Consider the following 20,212-nt stretch of genomic DNA (forward strand, 5'->3'; position numbering starts at 1 on the left):
CTGAAAGGCTTTCTCATTGCAAAGCTCTACAAATAAAATAATATTTTCACAGATCTGCTTCTGCCTTTTCTTTTCTTTTCCAGCTAAGGTAATCAATCAACATCCACGCTCGCAGGTTGTCAGGAAGGGGAAGGCTGAGCAAGTCTCTCTGGGTGATAGTGAAGGTGCTGGAGGGGAGACTGGATCCTGGTTCTGAAAAAGGGTTAAAGTGTGCAGTACTGAGTTGATCAAATCCAGTGGTGCAGGTCTGTTTCTCTATCCATAACAGAGAAAGAAAGAAGGGGGGAGAGAGAGTGATGACCGTTGACAGGCTTAAATAGAGGCTTCCATGCCAGGGATCAAACGCCATCCCTCTTCTCCACTCTCTCATTAAGACGGAAAACCCGAGCGCCGCCATCCGATCTGTCTCCATTTTTCCTCAAAGGAGTCTAACTTGAAAGATCTGCGCCTGTCGGATTTACAATGGTGGGCGAGTGGTGTTTACTGAGACGCGGCCTTGCCAGAAACAACAGTCAAAGAAAATAAATGGAGCCTGCCTAGTGTTTCCACAGGAGTAAGGAAATATGGAGCGAGACTTGTGCCTTGCTGTTTGGTAATTAGTACCTAAACATCCCTGTCCTTGGATCCCATCGCTCACATCCAACATTTCTGCAAGCTGGATAATATACAGTGGAGCATTAGCGTCAAACACGTCTGGTCATGGGGCCTGGCACGCCACATTAATCTGTTATTACATTCCCAGTGGATCTACCAGTCGCTGGCCTTGGCTTGGCCACCATAGCGCAGGGAGACCATATAGGCTGACAGGGGACTCACACAGTGCACTTTTATAGCCAGGTTTAGTAAACCTTTTCAGCTCAGGCATAAATTTTGTAAATTGAGTCTTGCTTTGAGACCTGAGCTGATTAAAACAAACGGGTGTGCTTGACGTGTGAGGACCTACCAGAAACAGACCTGTGATCCAATTAAGGGCCAGACCCATAGTTTAAGAAATACTGCCATATAGGCCCCTGTGCAAGAACACGTCAAATTTAGCTGCTGCTAAAGACATTGCACCTGGGAGACAGACATATATGTTTCAGGCTGAGGTTAAGTTTAGTTTTTCCTTCTCCTGTCCTGTTTTTGTTATAATACATTTGTTGCTGCTGTGTTATCTTCAACAATTTTGCTTCTTCTTATTTTTTTTTAAGTTTTATATTTCCAAATTTGGTGGAATTGGTCAACTGCCATGTTATTGTTTGTTTTTTGAGACAAAAGTGGCATATTTCGGCAAGAGTGCGCAATATCTTAAGTAACATTAGCTGGTTTCATTAGCAAGTTTGCTAATTAATGCTAAGTGACATGAAAATAAAATACCAGAATTTCACTCACCAAAACTGGCACGCAGGCTTCTGGAATGGTCTGTTAGAACAATCACAGTGCACCGAGTAATATTCACTGTCAGATAAATGTTTTAAAAATGCTACAAAAGGGAAAATGCTCCAGCAGAGGTCCAGTTCAGAGACTGGATATTAGCACAAGTGAAGAGGAAACGCTAGCTAGCAACCACAGGCTGTATCCGCCACAGGCATTACAAAAGATAGACGTCGCCCATTTGTTTCTGAAATTCAGTTTTTAAGCCTCAAGATGAGTGTTGCAGTCATCTTGGCTACCCCCCTCTCCAAAAAACCAAAACATGATAATGAACATGCTAATAGTAATAGGCAGCTCGATAGCTAATTTCTTACCGGAGACAATATACGACTTTGAAACGTGGCATGACCAAGATTTACAAAATAGACTTAGTTTTTAAAATTCAGTTTAACCCAAAACGAGTAACTGAGTCCATAAATTAAGAAGGAAGGTATTTAGATAGGTCAGTGATTAAAGCAACCAAACCTTTAACAGCTGAGTCTATTTTTAAGCCTAAACGTTTTTATTTTTGTTAAGTTGGGGATTTTAACCTGGGAGCCTGTGAGGATTGACTCATATTTGGAGCCTGCTGTAAGTAACTGTTTGAGTATGGAAGAAATATAGTATCATCAGAATTCAAGTATTTTTAGACATTGAATTTATGACACTGAATTTTTATCCTCCAAATTTCCCTGCAAAAATATTCACCTGCAAAAATTCACCTGCAAAAAATTCACCTGCAAAAATTCACCTGAAAAAAATTCACCTGCAAAAAATTCACCTGCAAAAATTCACCTGAAAAAAATTCACCTGCAAAAAATTCACCTGCAAAAATTCAACTGCAAAAGTGATGAACTTTAATGACCCAAGCCAGAGCAATCAGCACCAGATCGAGTCGAGTGGCTCTCAGCCAATTAAATTACGCTGTTTGATCACATGACACCGTTAGCCAGCAGTTTGTCTCCTAAAAGAGAGCTATTTAGAGGTGAGTGATTAAGTTTTTCTCCTAAATAGAGATCATTACAGAACGCCTAGTCCTACTTAAAATCCCATTTATTTTTATTTTATCATCTACTCGAACTAAGGAAAACGTTTGACTAACTCAAAGACAATTTCCACGCCTCCCCTGCCTGACTGCAGAGGCAGTTTTGAATTTAGGAGCAGCAAGATGGAAGCGGCAAACCCTGGCGATTCTCCGGTAAGTATATTGTTTTTTATCTTCAAGTTTGTCTTTTGAAACGTTAATTTTATTTAAATCCGTTGCTCACGTATAAAGTACACAGACGGGGTCTTTGCTCAACTCGTCTGAGGCGTGTCTCACTAAGCGCTACATGCTAGCATCCTGCTAACCGAGCTACCCTTTACATGCTGTGCTTTAGAAAATAGGATAATCGTTAAAAAATACTCCGCAGATATTGATAGATAGACGAACACTGCAAATATAATGTTGTAAACGAAAACGGCCTTTGGTGAAGTGGTAAAATACACCATGAATAAAGCCATAGATTGAATGGCTGCCATGGTTGCAGAACGGCCTGATTTAATGACAAGAATGGGGAAGAGTGAGGCGAAGTGAACCAAAGCCACAAAACACGGTCAGACAAGGCGGCAAAAGGGCAGTGATCTGTCCGTCAGTATGAAGTTGGTGTGTGCTTTGGTGAACAAAAACTCGAGACCGGTAGCAGGAAGATGGGAGACTCGTGTTTCACTGGAATAGTGGTGAATTAAAACATCCTTTGTTGGGGACATTTCGGTGTAAATGCATCCATACAGGCAAGACAGAGGCAGACCAGACAGTGAAGAAAACAAGGCAAACATTAGAAATATTAAAACGGAAATATAGGATTAATATAACATACAATTGGGGAAAATGTAAGGAACACAATGTAAATGATATTGTAAAGTCATTAAAACAGCATACTCTGATTAAAAGAAACAGATAATTGGGTAGGATGATGATGATAATAATAATAATGTTAAAGAACATGTACAAGATGGGTATGTATACTTGTAGCCAGAACTTAACTACAAAGTTGTAGCATGCCAGACCATCTTGATTGAATGTAACTTCGCTCCACACAAGTTTTATGGTAGACATATTCATATTGGTATCTAATAAATGATTAATTCTTAGATTTTATCAAACGTTAATTTATAAATTGTTTCTGTCTTTATGTGTTTGTTTCAGATTATGCAAGATGTAATTATTCAGTCAGCAAGACACTTGCTGCAGTTACTGACATCATCCAACTGAACTGCTGCTGTGATGAATCAGAATACAAGGTTTACTTTAGCAAGACCTATGAGTTAATGCTACATTTAACTAAATTGTTATATATTTTGTGTCCAATATTGTCTCCATATGATTTTGTTTTTTGCAACATCTTGCAGAGAACAGAGTCAAGGTACCAGCTTGGTCAACCCTAAAAGACCATCTGTTCATCAAGAAATGACCAGGTGAAAAAGTCATAAAATAAACACTCTGCATGAATTTAGGATGCAACTTTATATCTTACCTGCTCTACACTCAGGGCTTGAATTACAACAACAGTCAATCACATAAAAAAAAAAAATATACTTTTGGTAGTTCTGTGTCTCTCTCTCTCCTCCAAACCCAGATGGCTGCTGGTACTGAACCGGGTTCTGGTTCTGCTGGAGGTTTCTTCTTGTTAAAGGGGAGTTTTTCCTCTGCACTGTCACTTCATGCTGCTCAGTGTGAGGGATTGTTGAGGTTGAGTCCATATGTCCTGCGAACAACTGCTGGGCAATGACACCATGCAATCTTCTGGGATTCCTTGGATAGAAAACCTGTGAGCTGCACTTGTCCTTGGTCTTCACAGCTCACCTTTTTACTGTTTATTGAATCAAAATTCTCCAGTGACATGGATTCTACATTGTAACTGATGTGATGTTCTATAAAGTGGTTTTAATAAAAAAAAGGCAAAAATTAGTTTGTTTCTTTATTCAATTTTTGAACAGTGATACTCATTCAGTAAATGCAAATTATTTACACGGCAGTGCACTATAGGCATAAATCTAGACCCCTAGATAAAACATGATGGCATTATAGCAGTGACAACTCCTCCACAGTAGCAGGTGGGATTTTTCTTTTTTGAGGACGGCTCCTTTTACCTGTCACTACAGATGGTCTGTTTGTTCTGATCAAGAACCTTTTTTTGGGCAGCTGAAGAGGAGAAGTCTATCTTATGGCCAACCTCTGGCTGTATCTTGGTCATATTACCCAGCAAAACCCAGTATGCAGGTTCATCTGTAACAGTCCTTGTGCCACAGATCACTGTTGCTTCTACATTAAACAGAAGAGCAGTGACGTGGGTGCAGGTCTCCGTGACTCCGGCCTTACAGCTGCAGTGGGCGGCTTCAACCTTCCCTGTGATGCTCACAGTGACCCATGGCTGCAATGCTGGTTCATTCAGTCTTTGAGAGTGCAGGACCTGAAACACACACAAAGTTCTTGTCTTTAAATGAACTATGAGCCAAGGCTGACATAAATGTTTTATCTACTTAATCATTAATGTAACAGTGTTTAGAAAGTTAGCACATACATGTAATTTTTCATTTCTTTATGTGTCCATCTATAGAACGCTGCATGTTATAGTGTAAATCTGCCTGTTCTCTGTCAGAAACCTGCCTGCAGAAAATGAACCTAAAGGATGTAATGCAAGGATGTCATCACTTTCAAGATGGAGAAAGCATAAAGTGACAATTATGAATCACTTAATATGATAAGGAGATTCTGCAGGTCATTAATCAATGTATAAAATTAAATAAAATTATTTTTAGTGACACAAGATACAAATATGGAAGGAAGATGTATAATCGCTCAGTTTGGGGAAATTGTGGGTAGCCTGCAAGGGCCTCAACTTCTCCATACCCACAATGTGCAACAAATGGGCACAGCTGATCTTCAACAGTGGAACATCGGCCAGTTACTTCCAACTTTAACGCAGCTTGTAGTCTTGGAGAGCAGCACACCACAACTTCTGCTAACAGTGGAAACAGATTAAGAAATCCATGCAAACAGATTCATAAACCGAAAGAATATTATTTTACAGGATTAATGATCATATCAGCCGCTGGCTGATCACAAACCCTGAGGGTGTATACGAGAAGCAGAAGAAGCAGAGGGGATATCCAGTTTAAGTTTAGATAGTATTTGTAAAGATATTGACCATATCCTTTTCTGAAAGTGTGGATATAATGGATGGGGTAAGGTACTGACATGCTACAACTTTATAGTTGTTAAGTTCTGGCTACAAGTATACATACCCATCTTGTACATTTTTTTATTTTATTATTATTATTATTATTATTATTATTATTATTATTATTATTATCATTATTATTATTATCATCATCATCATCATCCTCCTACCCAATTATCTGTTTCTTTTAATCAGAGTATGCTGTTTTAATGACTTTACAATATCATTTACATTGTGTTCCTTACATTTTCCCCAATTGTATGTTATATTAATCCTATATTTCCGTTTTAATATTTCTAATGTTTGCCTTGTTTTCTTCACTGTCTAGTCTGCCTCTGTCTCACCTGTATGGATGCATTTACACCTAAATGTCCCCAACAAAGGATGTTTTAATTCACCACTATTCCAGTGAAACACGAGTCTCGCACCTTCCTGCTACCAGTCTGGAGTTTTTGTTCACCAAAGCACACACCAACTTCATACTGACGGACAGATCACTGCCCTTTTGCCGCCTTGTCTGACCGTGTTTTGTGGCTTTGGTTCACTTCGCCTCACTCTTCCCCATTCTTGTCATTAAATCAGGCTGTTCTGCAACCATGGCAGCCATTCAATCTATGGCTTTATTCATGGTGTATTTTACCACTTCACCAAAGGCCGTTTTCGTTTACAACATTATATTTGCAGTGTTCGTCTATCTATCAATATCTGCGGAGTATTTTTTAACGATTATCCTATTTTCTAAAGCACAGCATGTAAAGGGTAGCTCGGTTAGCAGGATGCTAGCATGTAGCGCTTAGTGAGACACGCCTCAGACGAGTTGAGCAAAGACCCCGTCTGTGTACTTTATACGTGAGCAACGGATTTAAATAAAATTAACGTTTCAAAAGACAAACTTGAAGATAAAAAACAATATACTTACCGGAGAATCGCCAGGGTTTGCCGCTTCCATCTTGCTGCTCCTAAATTCAAAACTGCCTCTGCAGTCAGGCAGGGGAGGCGTGGAAATTGTCTTTGAGTTAGTCAAACGTTTTCCTTAGTTCGAGTAGATGATAAAATAAAAATAAATGGGATTTTAAGTAGGACTAGGCGTTCTGTAATGATCTCTATTTAGGAGAAAAACTTAATCACTCACCTCTAAACAGCTCTCTTTTAGGAGACAAACTGCTGGCTAACGGTGTCATGTGATCAAACAGCATAATTTAATTGGCCGAGAGCCACTCGACTCGATCTGGTGCTGATTGCTCTGGCTTGGGTCATTAAAGTTCATCACTTTTGCAGTTGAATTTTTGCAGGTGAATTTTTGCAGGTGAATTTTTTGCAGGTGAATTTTTTTCAGGTGAATTTTTTGCAGGTGAATTTTTTTCAGGTGAATTTTTTGCAGGTGAATTTTTGGCAGGTGAATTTTTTGCAGGTGAATTTTTTTCAGGTGAATTTTTTTCAGGTGAATTTTTTGCAGGTGAATTTTTGCAGGTGAATATTTTTGCAGGGAAATTTGGAGGATAACAATTCAGTGTCATAAATTCAATGTCTAAAAATACTTGAATTCTGATGATACTATATTTCTTCCATATTTGAGGAACTGCTGTTTTTAAAAAAATTATTTTATATTTGGCTCATGGCACTATGGTTTGTTATTAACTTCAAGCCACAGGGCTAAGCGTCCATGTTTCTGAAAAGTAAATATGTAAAACTTGAAATAAAGCCACAAACCAAAGTTTGTCCAACATGTATATATGTATATATATATATATATATATATATATATATATATATATATATATATTAATTATATGAACTGTTTTAATATACACACACACACACACACACACACACACACATATATATATATATATATATACACATACATATACACACACACACATACACATATATATATATATATATATGTATATATATATATATATATATATATATGTATATGTATGTATGTATATATATATGTATATGTATGTATATATATATATATATATATATATATATATATATGTATATGTGAACTGTTTTAAAATTGAACCCTTGACTTGTGGTTGTGCCTTCAGACCAGAGTAGTAAGTTTTGTTAAATGTCTTTCGGATATTTATTTTTGAGGGATACAGATGCTGAGCTCTGTGATTGGAGTGATGACACAGAAAGGCATGAATTAGACAGTCTGTTTTTTCATAGCTAATTTTGCGAGGAGCAGAATCAATGTTTTTTTGTTCGTTTTTTCCACCTTTGTTTTCTTACATTAAGTCGAATCGTAAAGGTCTGAAGTATGACGTCTGCATCAGCCCGTTTAGAAGGTGAGGGCTGAGAAGGAAGTTTCTAATCAGAGCGCAGGAACAAGTCATAACAGGAGATCCTGTTTTAAAAAAGAAAGAAAAAAAAAAGAGCAACATGGCTGCTGAAAACGACTCATCGCTTCCATCCACTCTGAGACAGGGAGCATCTTAGAGAGTATCAAATTCTCAGCAGGTCCCCCAAACCTCCTCTCCTGGCCTGCCCTCAGAGCTTTGACTGACTTGTGGTGAAGGTTGATGGGGATTATTGATCTGCCTGGCGCGCGCCTGTGGTTACGGCACAAGACTGACGACCTCACCAGAGGGATTTTTTGGCGTTCACGGGCTCCTGTCTTACATCAGTTGCTGGGACAAGGCTGCCATGGCTTCCACTGTGGACTGTTTGAGCTTGGAGCCAGGTGATCAAGACATTTTTCTATGTATTTAAATAATCAGACCCAAATTTAGGCAGAAGATAACAATAAACATATCTGATTGGCTTTTTGGAGAGGAGCCGTCGAAGTGAGTAACCATGTCTGCAGACAGCAGAGCCTGGGGGTATTTATGATCTTGGTTAAATTCTCTGGTTAGGGTTTCTGTTCCAGTTGCGAACCACATGAAATAATCCTTGGTTACTGGAGGAGAAGGATGTGGACACTGTGCTAATTATGTGAGATGATGATGTCAGGTAGTGATACCTACTACTGAGACACAACTTTTCCCTCTGCGCTGTGTTCCAACGTATATAACCACACTGCGGTGACCACACTCGCAATACGACCACACTCGCATCCACATGTCGGACATGTCTGGATCCTCAGCAGCCCTCACACATCCACACACTGTCAGACGGGCGCTCACTTTATCATTCATACTTATAAATCATCACTTCGCCTGCAGGAAGCGCGGGGCATTTTATTTTCCAGTCATAAACCATAAAACCCGCCTCTAACACGAGTTATGATCCTTGGAGACAGAGAGGATGAATGTCTAAAGCAGAACCAGACACGATGGCGGGCATCCTTCGTCCCCCACTTTTCCCCTGGCACGCCTCACGCGGCCATGGTCGTACGGAAGATTTTCCGTTAAAAAAAAAAAAAAAAGGCCTCCGCATGATCTAAATGTCACCAGGGCTGTATGTCATTCAGCAGCGAGCTGGATTACCGTGACTGCTCCGAATTACCAGTCCATTAGCTCTCAATTAACACTTGCCTGATAAAGTTTTAACAACCCTTCATCTGACACGAAGAACGCACAGGGCTCCTTCATGCTTGGTTTCAGGCAATAGATGGGGCCCGGGCCCAAATTTTTAAAATTTTATTGCCTGGCTGAAACCTATGGAAAAACGCCTGTTTTACATGAATATTTGGCACAGAGTTTATCCTGTCTTATGTTCTGTGCATTCGGTTGTGCTGCACCAGTTTGCCATTTTTCTGACAGTCGAGATGGTGTATAATTTGAAACACTGACATGAAGCAAAGGCATGGGACAAAGAGGGCTTTTGTTTGCATGTTTGGTCGCTCTCCATGGTACTGACACTCACATTTTCACAGTAATTCCCGCTTCTTCTTCTTTCTTTTTTTTCAGGCAGTGTGGCCAGTATCAAATTGCATAATCTGAACTAGCAGTGCTCATTAAATGTAGGCATTTTAGGTTTCATAAGTGCACTCTCTTTGAGCTTCACTTAGCAGCAAATGGTTTCATGGAATCAAATGTTTCCAAAGCAAGCTAAAGACACAGGCATGCTTTAATCTAGTGATGAATGGATTCTGGTGCAGGATGTCAAGGCTGCCTTACAACCCTACCATGTCTGTGAGGTTCTGGGCTGCTGCCTGGATGCGGCTCGCCTGCCAGCTGATCATTTCTTTTATTACAGGTCAGAAGACAAGTTGTCTTTTACGGTCCCCTCTCTGTGAGGGTGAACAGCTTTTCAGATCTGGCATTCATTTATGGAGGAAAAGCTCTTGTGCAGGCTCGACTCCACAGAGGCAAGATGTGGGGTGTTTGGAGGCTGTGCAATAGTTCCACTAACATAATAAGTGCTAGTTTGGCTATATGGAACGCTGTATAGGTGGGCCCCCTCCCTGCGGTCCCCATGGTTAAATTAAGGAGCCACTAGAGTGCGCCAAAGTACACAGTTATGGTTGTCACAGTTTGAAAATCTCAAGGATCAAGCAGTGGGTGGGTGTCGGTGGAGAGGTGTCAGTTACCATCACATCAAATTACTGACAGTTTTTATATATTTTATGGTGGGAGTGGGCTGAAGTCGGAGAAGGTGGTCATCCTCTGAGACGTGACGGTGGTCGCTCCAAAACACTGAAGCCCAGATGACATCAGGTAACAGCGGTTCAGGGAGGTCAAAGGCTTCACGCTGGTTCTACAGCCCACACTGGAGAGCCCGTCAGCCTCAGTTTATCTTGGGACTAAATGAGAAATCAAGATGCACGCACACACACACACACACGCACACACATACAAACACACTCAACCCACAGCTCTGTTAGTGGAGACGGAAACATAGGAAGATATATACAGCTCTGAGTGGTATGAGGCCCTTGAGGATCACTTCCCGCCTGAGCTGCTCCTCTGAAACGTTTGTAGAGGTCACGTAAACAGTTTGTATTGGGCTGTCAGTTGTGTGTGTGTGTGTGTATATCTGTGTGTGCACAGTCCTTTGAGTGGAGTGGTTTTGTCTCCTCATAAACTCTTGTTTGTATTCCTGTCAGTTGATTGCATAATATAAGGAAGAAAATACAGTCTGAGCTGTGCTACTGCAAAACTACTTACAACCTGGTATAAAAATCAAGCGCACATCATCGCTGGCATCATGTTCAACCACCAAAATTTAACAGGGACAAAAAGCTCTATTCCAACCCCTCTTTAAACGAGTCTGCCTCGGCGCTGCTGTCTCTCCCGTGCATGGAGGACATTATGCTAATTTCCCTGGGTGTCTGGGTCCCGCTGCTCCTCCAGAGTTCATTATGATAATTGCTAGACATGGATGAGAACGCTGAGAATGTGAACCTGAAACCAGCAGGAGCTTTTTCCACGCAATCTATATTCAGGGAAATCCCGAGAATGTTCCCCAATCTGGATCATAAAAAAAACACATGGGGATGCTGTAGATCTCCGTCTCTGTTTCTTGTGTACGTGCACGCTTGGATTGGCTCTATTATGTCTTGGAATAATATAAAACAGCTTCCCCTGGTTCTCCCTGTCTCCATCTCTTGGGGTTTTCGCTTCACCTTTGAAATGCAGCCATGTCAGTTGTGCGCCGGCTGAGCGTGCAGTTAGGGACGGAGGTTCGACACCGCCTCAGGCCCGCGTCCAAAGACAATGTTGGTGCAGACGGAGCGGCAGACAAGAGATGACACGACCAACACGCTGCAGAGATCAGCGTGTTTCAGGGAGAGATCGAACCAGCAATGACTGCTAAGTGTGCACAGGCGATTAAGAGTAGACAGAGTGATGGCTTTTATTTTGAAATAGGTAGAGGAAACTGAATCTTAACTTAAAGATCCTGTATAAGGAAATGCAATTACCTGGCTATGTTTTCTCACTCCAAGTTTCCTCATCACACGGCTGTAATTTTGTAACAGCAGTGGTTTCTAAAGTAAATGTGTGTATCTCAGAATCAGATAAGCACAGGGAAGTCTTCTGGGGTCCCCATTGCACATAAACTGCATTATTATTATTACTATTAAGGTGAAAGAAAAACTGATTTTGGTGGAGAAACAAGATTCTGATGGGTGGGGGGGGGAAGTAAGTTACAAAATTCCTATTTTATTCTTAAAATAAACAAAAATGTACAATCACAATGCCAATTTCACTCACTGTTGTCAGGTCTGTGTTTCCCTTAAAAAACAAAACAAAACAAACAATCGAAAAAAAATTATGATCTTTATGAAACGTACCAGCAAAGTCTAACAGTCTCCATTAGATTGAGTTTCCTGACAAGTGTTCATGAGAAGGAGCATAACAATAGAAATAACAAGTAAACTTTACATAAGAGCAGGTACAATTCCTGGATATCATACATGTTGATCAATGAATAATACAAGTTTTTTTTTTTAATGACAGTTTGTACGCAACATTAAAATTTTTTTTTAAAAAAAAATGAACCTTTGTATTTTGAGGAACAGCAAAAAAACCCAAACAGAAGCAGATGAGGACAGGTTAGGGTGTCAGTGCTGCGTTTAGGTGTAAACAGTTTTTAAAAGATTTGTGAAGCAGATTAAATAAATTCCAACAGATGTGCATAGTATTTGGGAAAATGCTATAAAATCACAGCAATCTAAAAGGTTTTTGAATTTGTTTATTTATGTTATGCTCTAACAGCAAAAGTACTTTTCGTGCTGGGCTGAAGCTGCTGGAGAAATGTGTGTGTGTGTGTGTGTGTGTGTGTGAGTTGAGAAGATCCTCTGCAGAGTGTGCGTGCAAATCTTAAATGAAAAGCTTGAAGTCTGATCCTTGGACAGGGCCATGTTTTTCTCAGCTTTTAAAAATTGGGTTATTATATTACCTTCATGCACTCAGTATCATACTGTATGAAAGCAAGAAAAGAAATGCTTTTTTTATTTTAAACAAATGCCAACTGCCTTGTGAAATCAGATTAAACTCCAATATAAATGGCTTGTTTGGCCAAGTGTTATCCATTCTGTGTGTGTGTGTGAGACTCCAGTGGCGTTACATCTCGACTGAGGACCAAAACCACGAGCCCTGCTGGCAGCCCGCCGCAAGTGCTGCTAGAAATAAAACAAGAAATAAGTGCTTTATGAAACAAACATACACAAGTCTCCCATATTTTTTGGTTACCAGTTTGCTGCCAGCAGCTGAATCCAATCACCACTTTGTTGTTTTGTGTTTTTTGGTTGTTGTTTTGCACTTTTTCCCCTTAAACTTTAACACATTTTAAAATCTCGCACGGTAATTTTTAAACCCAGACCTCCCCTCATATCGAGCCCACAGAGAGATTTTAGATTTAGACCCTTATTGTTGACATTAGCCAATAAAGAGGGTAAAAATCAATTCGGTAAACCCAGAGTAAAAATTGGAAAATAAATAAAAGCCGAAAGGATCACCAGAGTCTCTTTTGTTTCTCTGCGATTTCCTTTTTAACCCAAAAGACAGAAAGCAAGAAAAAAAAAATACAAACCTGTGTGTGTGTGTGTGTGTGTGTGTCACACACTAAGACAGACTTTTTCAAAGCTATCTTTTACATAGGATATGAAAGCTATAATAGACTTGGCATGTCAGAGCTATAATCTTGACCGTGCTTTCAGCCAGGCTGGGTATGAAAAAAAAGAAATGCAGATATAGCAAATCTGTGGGATCAACCAAGGATTCTTCCAGTCCTGAGGAGTTCATGTATCACAAAATAAGTGATCCTTAAAGTCTGACCTGCCTCTTTTAAAGTGGGCCATTAGGCACAGTACCCACTGCAATCATCTTTGGGCTGGACGTCAATTCGTGTCTAAATGCACCATTTCTTATTTGGAAGAGAAAATGCATAAGTATCTGTGTGCATGTCAGACTAGACAGAGCAAAGAAATCAAGCAGAATTTCCCCAAACGGATAATTATTTTCCCCCATTGAAACTCTCTTTAATGGTATGTTGCCAAGAGGCACAATACGAGTTATTGCTCAATAAATACCAAAGGTTTAATTCCGAGCCAAATGTGTGTCAACGCCTCGCAAGGATGTGGGGCTCTGGATGTGTAGAGCAGTTAAACTGAAAGTTACACCAGAAAAAAAAAATGTTGCAATACTCTTTGGAAATTACATTTCATATTCAACACGATTTTAAATCTTTGGGTGCTACCAGAAAAACAAAAACAAAACGTACTTTCTTAAATTACCTATCAAAAAAAAAAAAAAAAAAAATCATTTTAACTTAGTCATATAGATGCATCAAAAATATTCAGATTACCTTTCTTTGACTCAAGTTTCAAATACAATACATAATTTATGGCTTTATAAGTTAAAACGAAGAAAACGCCTCAATCTACATCGTTTCACCCACAATATACAAGTTAAATTAATCGGTTTAAAGCAAAATTTACTGTCCACACCACTTAAAGTAACATATGCGTTACTCTTATTACTTGCTACTCAGTGCTTAACTTGCATCTTGATATTGTCGTAGTACAAAAAAAAAAAACAACACAAAAAAACATGCTCTGCAAAAAAAGCCTTAAAGAAATACAAACACTGTACAAAAGAGGCAGTCTTTAACAAATATCGTCGAAGCATCCCTTTAGCTTTGTGGAATAGAATAAAACTGAAATAATGTCTCATCCACTTGGGCCTAGTAAACCAAAACTGTCTTTTTCATTATTGCTTTGAAACTGACTCCCTTTGTAGCGCCACGGTCTAAACACATTCCAGGAGGACAAGTCCACACACGTTTGGTCTCTCTTGCTCTCTCCCTCTTTTTTAATCTCAACCTTAATTTCCAAAGGTAGAGACAGCTGATGTAAGCTCAAAAATCCCCTTTTTATTTAAAAAAAGAAAGAAAGAAAAGGTTTTGTGCTTTCAAACCATGACATCAGTTGACTTCTTATCTCTCTGCCTTCTTCAATATGGCCTCCAGACTGCTTCATCCATGCGGCCTCCGGGGTTGAGTACAGTTGGGGAGTTACTGTGGCTTCCGTCGCCGTCCACCCCTCCCTCTGTCTGGCTGGGCAGGTTAGGGTTCACCAGGGATGTGCCCGTGGAGGCGCTAGTGCAAGGCGGGATCATCCGGGACGGCGAGCGGTCCCCGCCGGGAACCATGGAGAACTGGTACGTGTTGGAGGACGTCCCGTAGTACAGATAGGGCGTGCTGCTGGTCTGGAAGGGTCCGCTCTGACTCTGGGTGGAGCCCGGGTACGGAGGGGGAAGGTAGGTGTGGTAGTGGGCGCTGCCCAGCGACATGGCTGAGGTGACGGGCGGGGTGTAGGTGAAGGTTGCCGGGTAGTGCATCCGAGGGCTGGAGAAACGGCTCTCTGTGAGGGAGGAGAGGCTCGGGAACTGGCGCTCGAACTGACCGGGGAATGGGCTCAGGTCAGAGGAACCTGAAAGGTGAAAACACAAAACGCACAAACACGTGAATTTCGTCTGTGTTTTATGACGTCGACAGGAAGGATTTATTACGGAACCTAAATAATCACACATCAGCTTGTCAGTTGTGATTGCGCTGAATGTGGTTTGGACTATTAAACCATTTAGCACTTTGTCTTGTAGAGTAATTGAATTTAACGAATACGTCTCTTGAGAAATTAAACAGCAGTAAACTGAATTGTCTATGAACCAATCTGAAGAAGCTAATAGATTTTGCGGGCACTGCTGCGGAGCAGCCTTCATCTATCAATATTAATAATGATATATCGATGAACTTCAGTCAGATTTTTTTCCAGCTGCTGCTATTCGGTTTCCATGAAGTTACCAAACGCACATCAGCAAAGTCGCGTGCAAGCATGTTTACACCTTTGCATATTTATGTTCCTGTGAGTGTGTTGGTGCATGTTTATGTGCATCTGTGCAACTGTTTATGCATGCAAATATATCTGTGCGTGCATGTGGGGGTGGTGGGGGGAGCTGTATGTGTGTGAATACTGTATGCACATAAAAAAAAGAAGCAGTTGGGATGAATCAGGAGCTGCACATGTGGAAACACTTTGAGCAGAAACAGTTTCCATGAGATCCATAATGAGGCAGGGCTGAGCTCTGATGTGGCTCCTCTCCTCGCCTCCCATCGGCTCCAGCCTGTGTGTGTATGTATCCGTGTGAGTGTGCGTCCGTGCAAGCGCGCGCGGGAGGAGTGTGTGTGTGTGTGTGAGGAGGGGGGGATGAGAAGGAGCTGCTCCATCTCACCCTTCGTTCCTCTTTTCGCTTCATCCCTTTAAAAAATACCCAAAAAACCACTAACTGGCTGCGGCGAGCTTTGCGCTGGGCGAAGAGTTTAAGGAGAATAGGAGGTCCTCCCCTCCCCTCTCTCCCCGTCTCCCTCTCAGCGGTTTAGTCCAGCCATGGCGCTCTTATCATAAATCACCAGGCGTCTTCTGTGTCACCATGTCTGCTGCGAGAGGACAGGGGGTGGTGGGGAAGAGGAGGGGAGGTGGGCGCAGTGTTTATGTGCAGGGAGGGATTGCGAAGCCGGGTTTGTCGCTGCAGCGTCAGATAGCATATGCTGCTAATTAAGGCCTTTAAACTTCCTCTTTCCCCCCCGAGATCCGTTTGATTCTAATAGAAATAGTAGGCGATTGTCTCTCTGTTGCAGAGGGGCAGTGTGATCTCAGACGTGACCGGCGCTGTTCAATAAAACCCCTGCTTTTAACTTCAGGACCTATTTTTGTGCTCAAAGAGGCCCTGTGATGATGGGCCAGATCGAACTTTATCAGCCTAAATAAAACCAGAGTGTAAACGTCTGAATGTTTGGAAGGATGTTACAAAACTCGGGGGCGTTGCTTCCGAATGAGGTGTTTGACTTGACTGATGAACTTTTTTTGCGATCGCTTCTGAGCAAATGTAACATTTTGACACACGAGCCGGACCGCTTAAGGGAGGGCGGAACCCCGATACAGCATCCATATCAGCTTCTGCTCGTGCTCGTCGGTATGTTCTGCGGCTGGATACGGTTACACAGCCGCCTGGCGAGGTGTCAACATGATCTCTGGAGATCTGAGAGCCTTAGTCACATCGCTTAGGAGGCATTAAGCGCTTGAGGTGTGCGACTGGGTAAAAGTGGGGAGGCGAGTTTTTGCCCCCGTGTTGGTGCTCGCGCTTTGAGAACAAAGACCAACGCTCGCTAGATGAAAGCTGAAGTGAGCGACCAAACTAATCAAAGTTGACAGGGCAGCTGGCGGGATTTTAAACCCTTTCTAATGCAGAGTCACATGGCTGCATCGCTTAATCACTCACCCTCGCTCGGGGCACACACACACACACACATGCACACAGAGGAGGGTGTAGTATGTTAGCACAAGGAAACAGAAACAAAAAGTAGTGTAGAAAAAAACTGGTGGCAGTGAGTCAAACAGGTGTACAGGGCAGAAACTCGTCTGGCGGCGTGCAGGGATTTTAAAGGAGCTCTTACATTGGGGGAAAAACGGGGACAAATTGGAACACAGATGCTGCCGTTACTGCAAACAGACTGGCTAATGCAATTACCCAGAATGCCTTGAGAGAGTGGCACATCGCTGTAAAGACACTTTATTTGTCAGTCACGAGCCTGTTATTATCCCTGGGCCTGTTATTACCCATGCTCCTCTGGGATCAAAGGCTCTGAGCTTGGAAAAAAAAGAAAAAAGGAAACAATAGTTGTTTTTTTCCCTCGACTGTTTGAAAAACATCAAGCAAAGCGCTCTCTGGAGAGATGGTTGGACAATATGGCCTCATTCCTCACGTTCGCCTGAGAATGAGCTTGCTTTGCTGAATTATTCTCTCTTAAATAGTAGCTCATAGTTTTTTCTCCCCTCTTTGTATACGTTTCTGCTTTTCACAGTGTGAAAGTGCGTGTGTGCCTGTCTCTCCACCCCTACCCCCTCTTTCTCGCTGTAAGAAAAATGCTGCAAACTTGTTGTAAAATGTTGTAAACTAAATTACTTGTAGCAGATTAAATGACCCTGACAGTACCTGGCAATCGTCTAGGCACGTCACTGATGGCAGGCAGACCTGTGGCTCGGCTGGAGGAGAGGGGGGTGGTGGAGTGGACCGAGGGGGACGCCATGGGACTCAGGTAGGACGGATACGTCTGTTCGTACGACCAGGGAGGAGAGGACTGGGACTGACGAGGGTCTGAAGGGGAGAAACGGAGGGAGAGAGGACAGAAATGGAAGTGGGAAAGAGGGGGGGAAGATTACAGAAAGACGTATAAAGAAAACACAAGACAGGAAAAGAAAGGAAGAACGAAAGAATTACCACTGGCCCACAAGCTTGTTCAAATATTCAGATTTCTTTTGGAAGGGGGGGGGCAGGAAGGTTGGCAACAATAACACAACGAGCTGTGGACTTGATCCGTCGCTATGCTTCTCCGCGCCTGTGTTTAGGGTTAAATATCACTCGGGCATGTTATGCAACATTTTTTAATAATAAGACTTCTAATGTTTACCTTTTAGAGAGAAGATCTTCCTGTTTGCCTTGTAAAACTGTGTGCTCGCAGCTGAGGCACAGAGAGCCTCGCTGGCACTCAGCCACGGTGTAAACACACCGGCAGACAACCACAACACTTTATCATTGTGTCTGTGCGGCAACAAGGACTCAGAATGGAAGCTGATTGAGACAGAAAGTATATGTGTGCGCGTGTTTATGTGTGCATGACAAAACTAAACTATTTGATTGTTCACTTTCAAGTGATTTCTTTCACTGTTTTTGTCAGATCACAGAAGGTGAGGAGGCATGCCAAAAAACCCAAAGAAACCAAACAATCTTATCAATCAAGCAGCACCTGTTTGGCAGTTAGCTCACGTGGTACTTTCAGTCCAGTGTACAATTGTCACCCCCGCACTGCTTTGCTGCGAAACCGTGCCCTCAACGATCCATCGAGTCGCAACACAAAACCGTGACAGAGATTAACTAAGAGCTAAATGACGACGTGTGACGTGCCTCCAGAGATTTGGGTGATCGGGTAGCAGCCATCCCAAACCGTGAGAGATTTTGTTACCTTCTAAGATTGATAGAGTGATGGAGCAGAGAAAGACAGATGATCTCAGAGGCACCGTGCTTGGTGTTTTGTGGCTCAGGATGTGTCTGAGGCTCCAATTGGGGTTTAATATTTCACCTTACATACAGTAAACGGTGCTCGGTTTGTGACTCAGCCCACCTGTCCAGAAAAAGCATGGCACGTGTTGGACACGCGCCTATTCCATGCGTCAACTTGGTTATACTTTCTTGGAAGGGAAGCGATGTGAAAAACGTCAAATTTTAAAAATAAAAATGCCCGCTAACTCCTTTAAAACCTTCCTTTCCTTGTGTGCATCCACAGTTCAAAGCATGTATGTCTGTGTGAGGATTTCTTCCCACGTGAAAATAAGAAGACTCGTTTTTAAAATACAATATGGAATTTTGGCAACTCAATTTTGCAGGATGACAGCAGAGTATGATCATATCATGTTCAGCACAAGGAGGCTTTTGGTATCCTAGATGACACATACACACACAAAGCTTGGGCAACAGCAAAATATTTGTATTTGAAACTTATAACAAGGAACTATAAAATCGCAGAGGTTTAAGATCAGATACGGAACAGCATGCTAAGAGATTCTGTGCATGCACACTTCCTGGACGCTTCCAGCACCTGGATTCTCCATCAACACCAGGAGGTTTGTATAAGCTGTCCTTGGCGGCTCACCTGTTATCTGCGTCTGTCCCTGTGGGTTGAAGGAGTTGGCCGCCGTGTTGAGAGCTGGCCGGGGAGCTTGTGTCGGAACCGCGACCCTCACCCTCATCCTCTCTAGCTCGCTGAGGCGGTCGGAGAACAGACCAGTTTTGGGAGGATCCTCGAGCTTCTGACGATGCCCTGCAGACACAGAAAAACAAAACAAAGCACTGTTATATTGACGGGACGCAGGCAGTAGCGAAACACCCATTTAAACACTGACTGTAAGTGCTCCGATGTTGCCAGCAAAGAATATTTTTATCACTGTGAAAGAAAAGTTCTGGGCAACGTTCAACTCTTAGGTTGTTTGCTGCTCCTGAACCTTAGAGGCTCACTTCCCGATAAACACAGTTTGTACCCCAAACGAGGAGGAGGTGCAGGCGCATCTGGGAATGGTGTCCCAGACCCTGATAAGTAACAAAGTCATGGGAATAAAAAGAGATGTTCTGATGTATGTTAATTTTTAACCTGAGGCTTCTTCCACTAGTAAACACAAGCTCTCACGCCATTGCCCCATTATCCCCACAGGAGTCATAACCTATGCCAAATATATTATGCATTTTCTCTTCCTGCATTCCTTTACCAATAATTTTACACCCTTTATATCCCCGATTCTATTCCACTCTCTCAGCCTGGTAACTCTACACTCCTCCAACATACAAACACATATCCACGCAAGATGATGTCTGAGCCTGTCTTAGCAGTCCGTTTGGCCTTGTAGTGGGAACCAGTGCAAAACCTGCCCAGGGCCCACAGGTGTAGATTATAGTTTAGTAAAGGTGGGGTAGAAAGAGAGGCCTGGACGCACGCACGCACGCACGCACACACACACACAGAGTTCTCTTTAACACCGACACAGTCCTGTGTCAGTGTGTCTGTCTGGTCTTGCACTAGTTCTCCTGTAAAGGCGGTAAAGTAAATATCAAACAGAGTAGAAACTCCTGCTGTGCTTGGCAGGGCTC

General features: G+C 42.1%; 1 protein-coding gene and 2 long non-coding RNA genes across 8 annotated transcripts in view; 1 reads left to right on the forward strand and 2 right to left on the reverse strand.

Annotated features, from left to right (window-relative positions):
• The first annotated feature begins 2,323 nt into the window (after positions 1 to 2,323).
• LOC146651820 (uncharacterized) lies at positions 2,324 to 4,342 on the forward strand. 2 transcript variants are annotated; one of them, XR_014907702.1, is made up of 5 exons: positions 2,324 to 2,377; positions 2,478 to 2,590; positions 3,581 to 3,675; positions 3,784 to 3,849; positions 4,011 to 4,342. It is a non-coding gene; the product is annotated as an uncharacterized LOC146651820 (long non-coding RNA). The 2 variants fall into 2 exon arrangements; XR_014907701.1 differs by lacking the exon at positions 2,324 to 2,377 and having other exon boundaries at positions 2,385 to 2,590.
• LOC146651821 (uncharacterized) lies at positions 4,340 to 6,741 on the reverse strand. Its single transcript, XR_014907703.1, has 2 exons — positions 6,535 to 6,741; positions 4,340 to 4,844 (listed from the first exon to the last, which is right to left on the reverse strand). It is a non-coding gene; the product is annotated as an uncharacterized LOC146651821 (long non-coding RNA).
• A 4,983-nt stretch (positions 6,742 to 11,724) lies between these two features.
• The window catches only part of runx2b (RUNX family transcription factor 2b), a 41,151-nt gene continuing 32,663 nt past the window's right edge, over positions 11,725 to 20,212 (reverse strand). The window contains exons 5-7 of one of the 5 annotated variants that reach the window (XM_085382171.1): positions 19,224 to 19,391; positions 17,510 to 17,671; positions 11,725 to 14,949 (exon numbers count right to left, since the gene is read on the reverse strand). In XM_085382171.1, the coding sequence (XP_085238297.1) occupies positions 14,471 to 14,949; positions 17,510 to 17,671; positions 19,224 to 19,391 (809 nt within the window). In that variant the 3' untranslated portion in view covers positions 11,725 to 14,470. The remainder of the gene's footprint in view (positions 14,950 to 17,509; positions 17,672 to 19,223; positions 19,392 to 20,212) is intronic. The other 4 variants (XM_085382170.1, XM_085382172.1, XM_085382174.1 and 1 more) reach the window with 4 other exon arrangements.

Source organism: Rhamphochromis longiceps, linkage group LG15 (genome assembly GCF_057381845.1).
Source record: "Rhamphochromis longiceps isolate RC_006_pf linkage group LG15, R_longiceps_female_GT1.1, whole genome shotgun sequence".
Taxonomy (NCBI): domain Eukaryota; kingdom Metazoa; phylum Chordata; class Actinopteri; order Cichliformes; family Cichlidae; genus Rhamphochromis; species Rhamphochromis longiceps.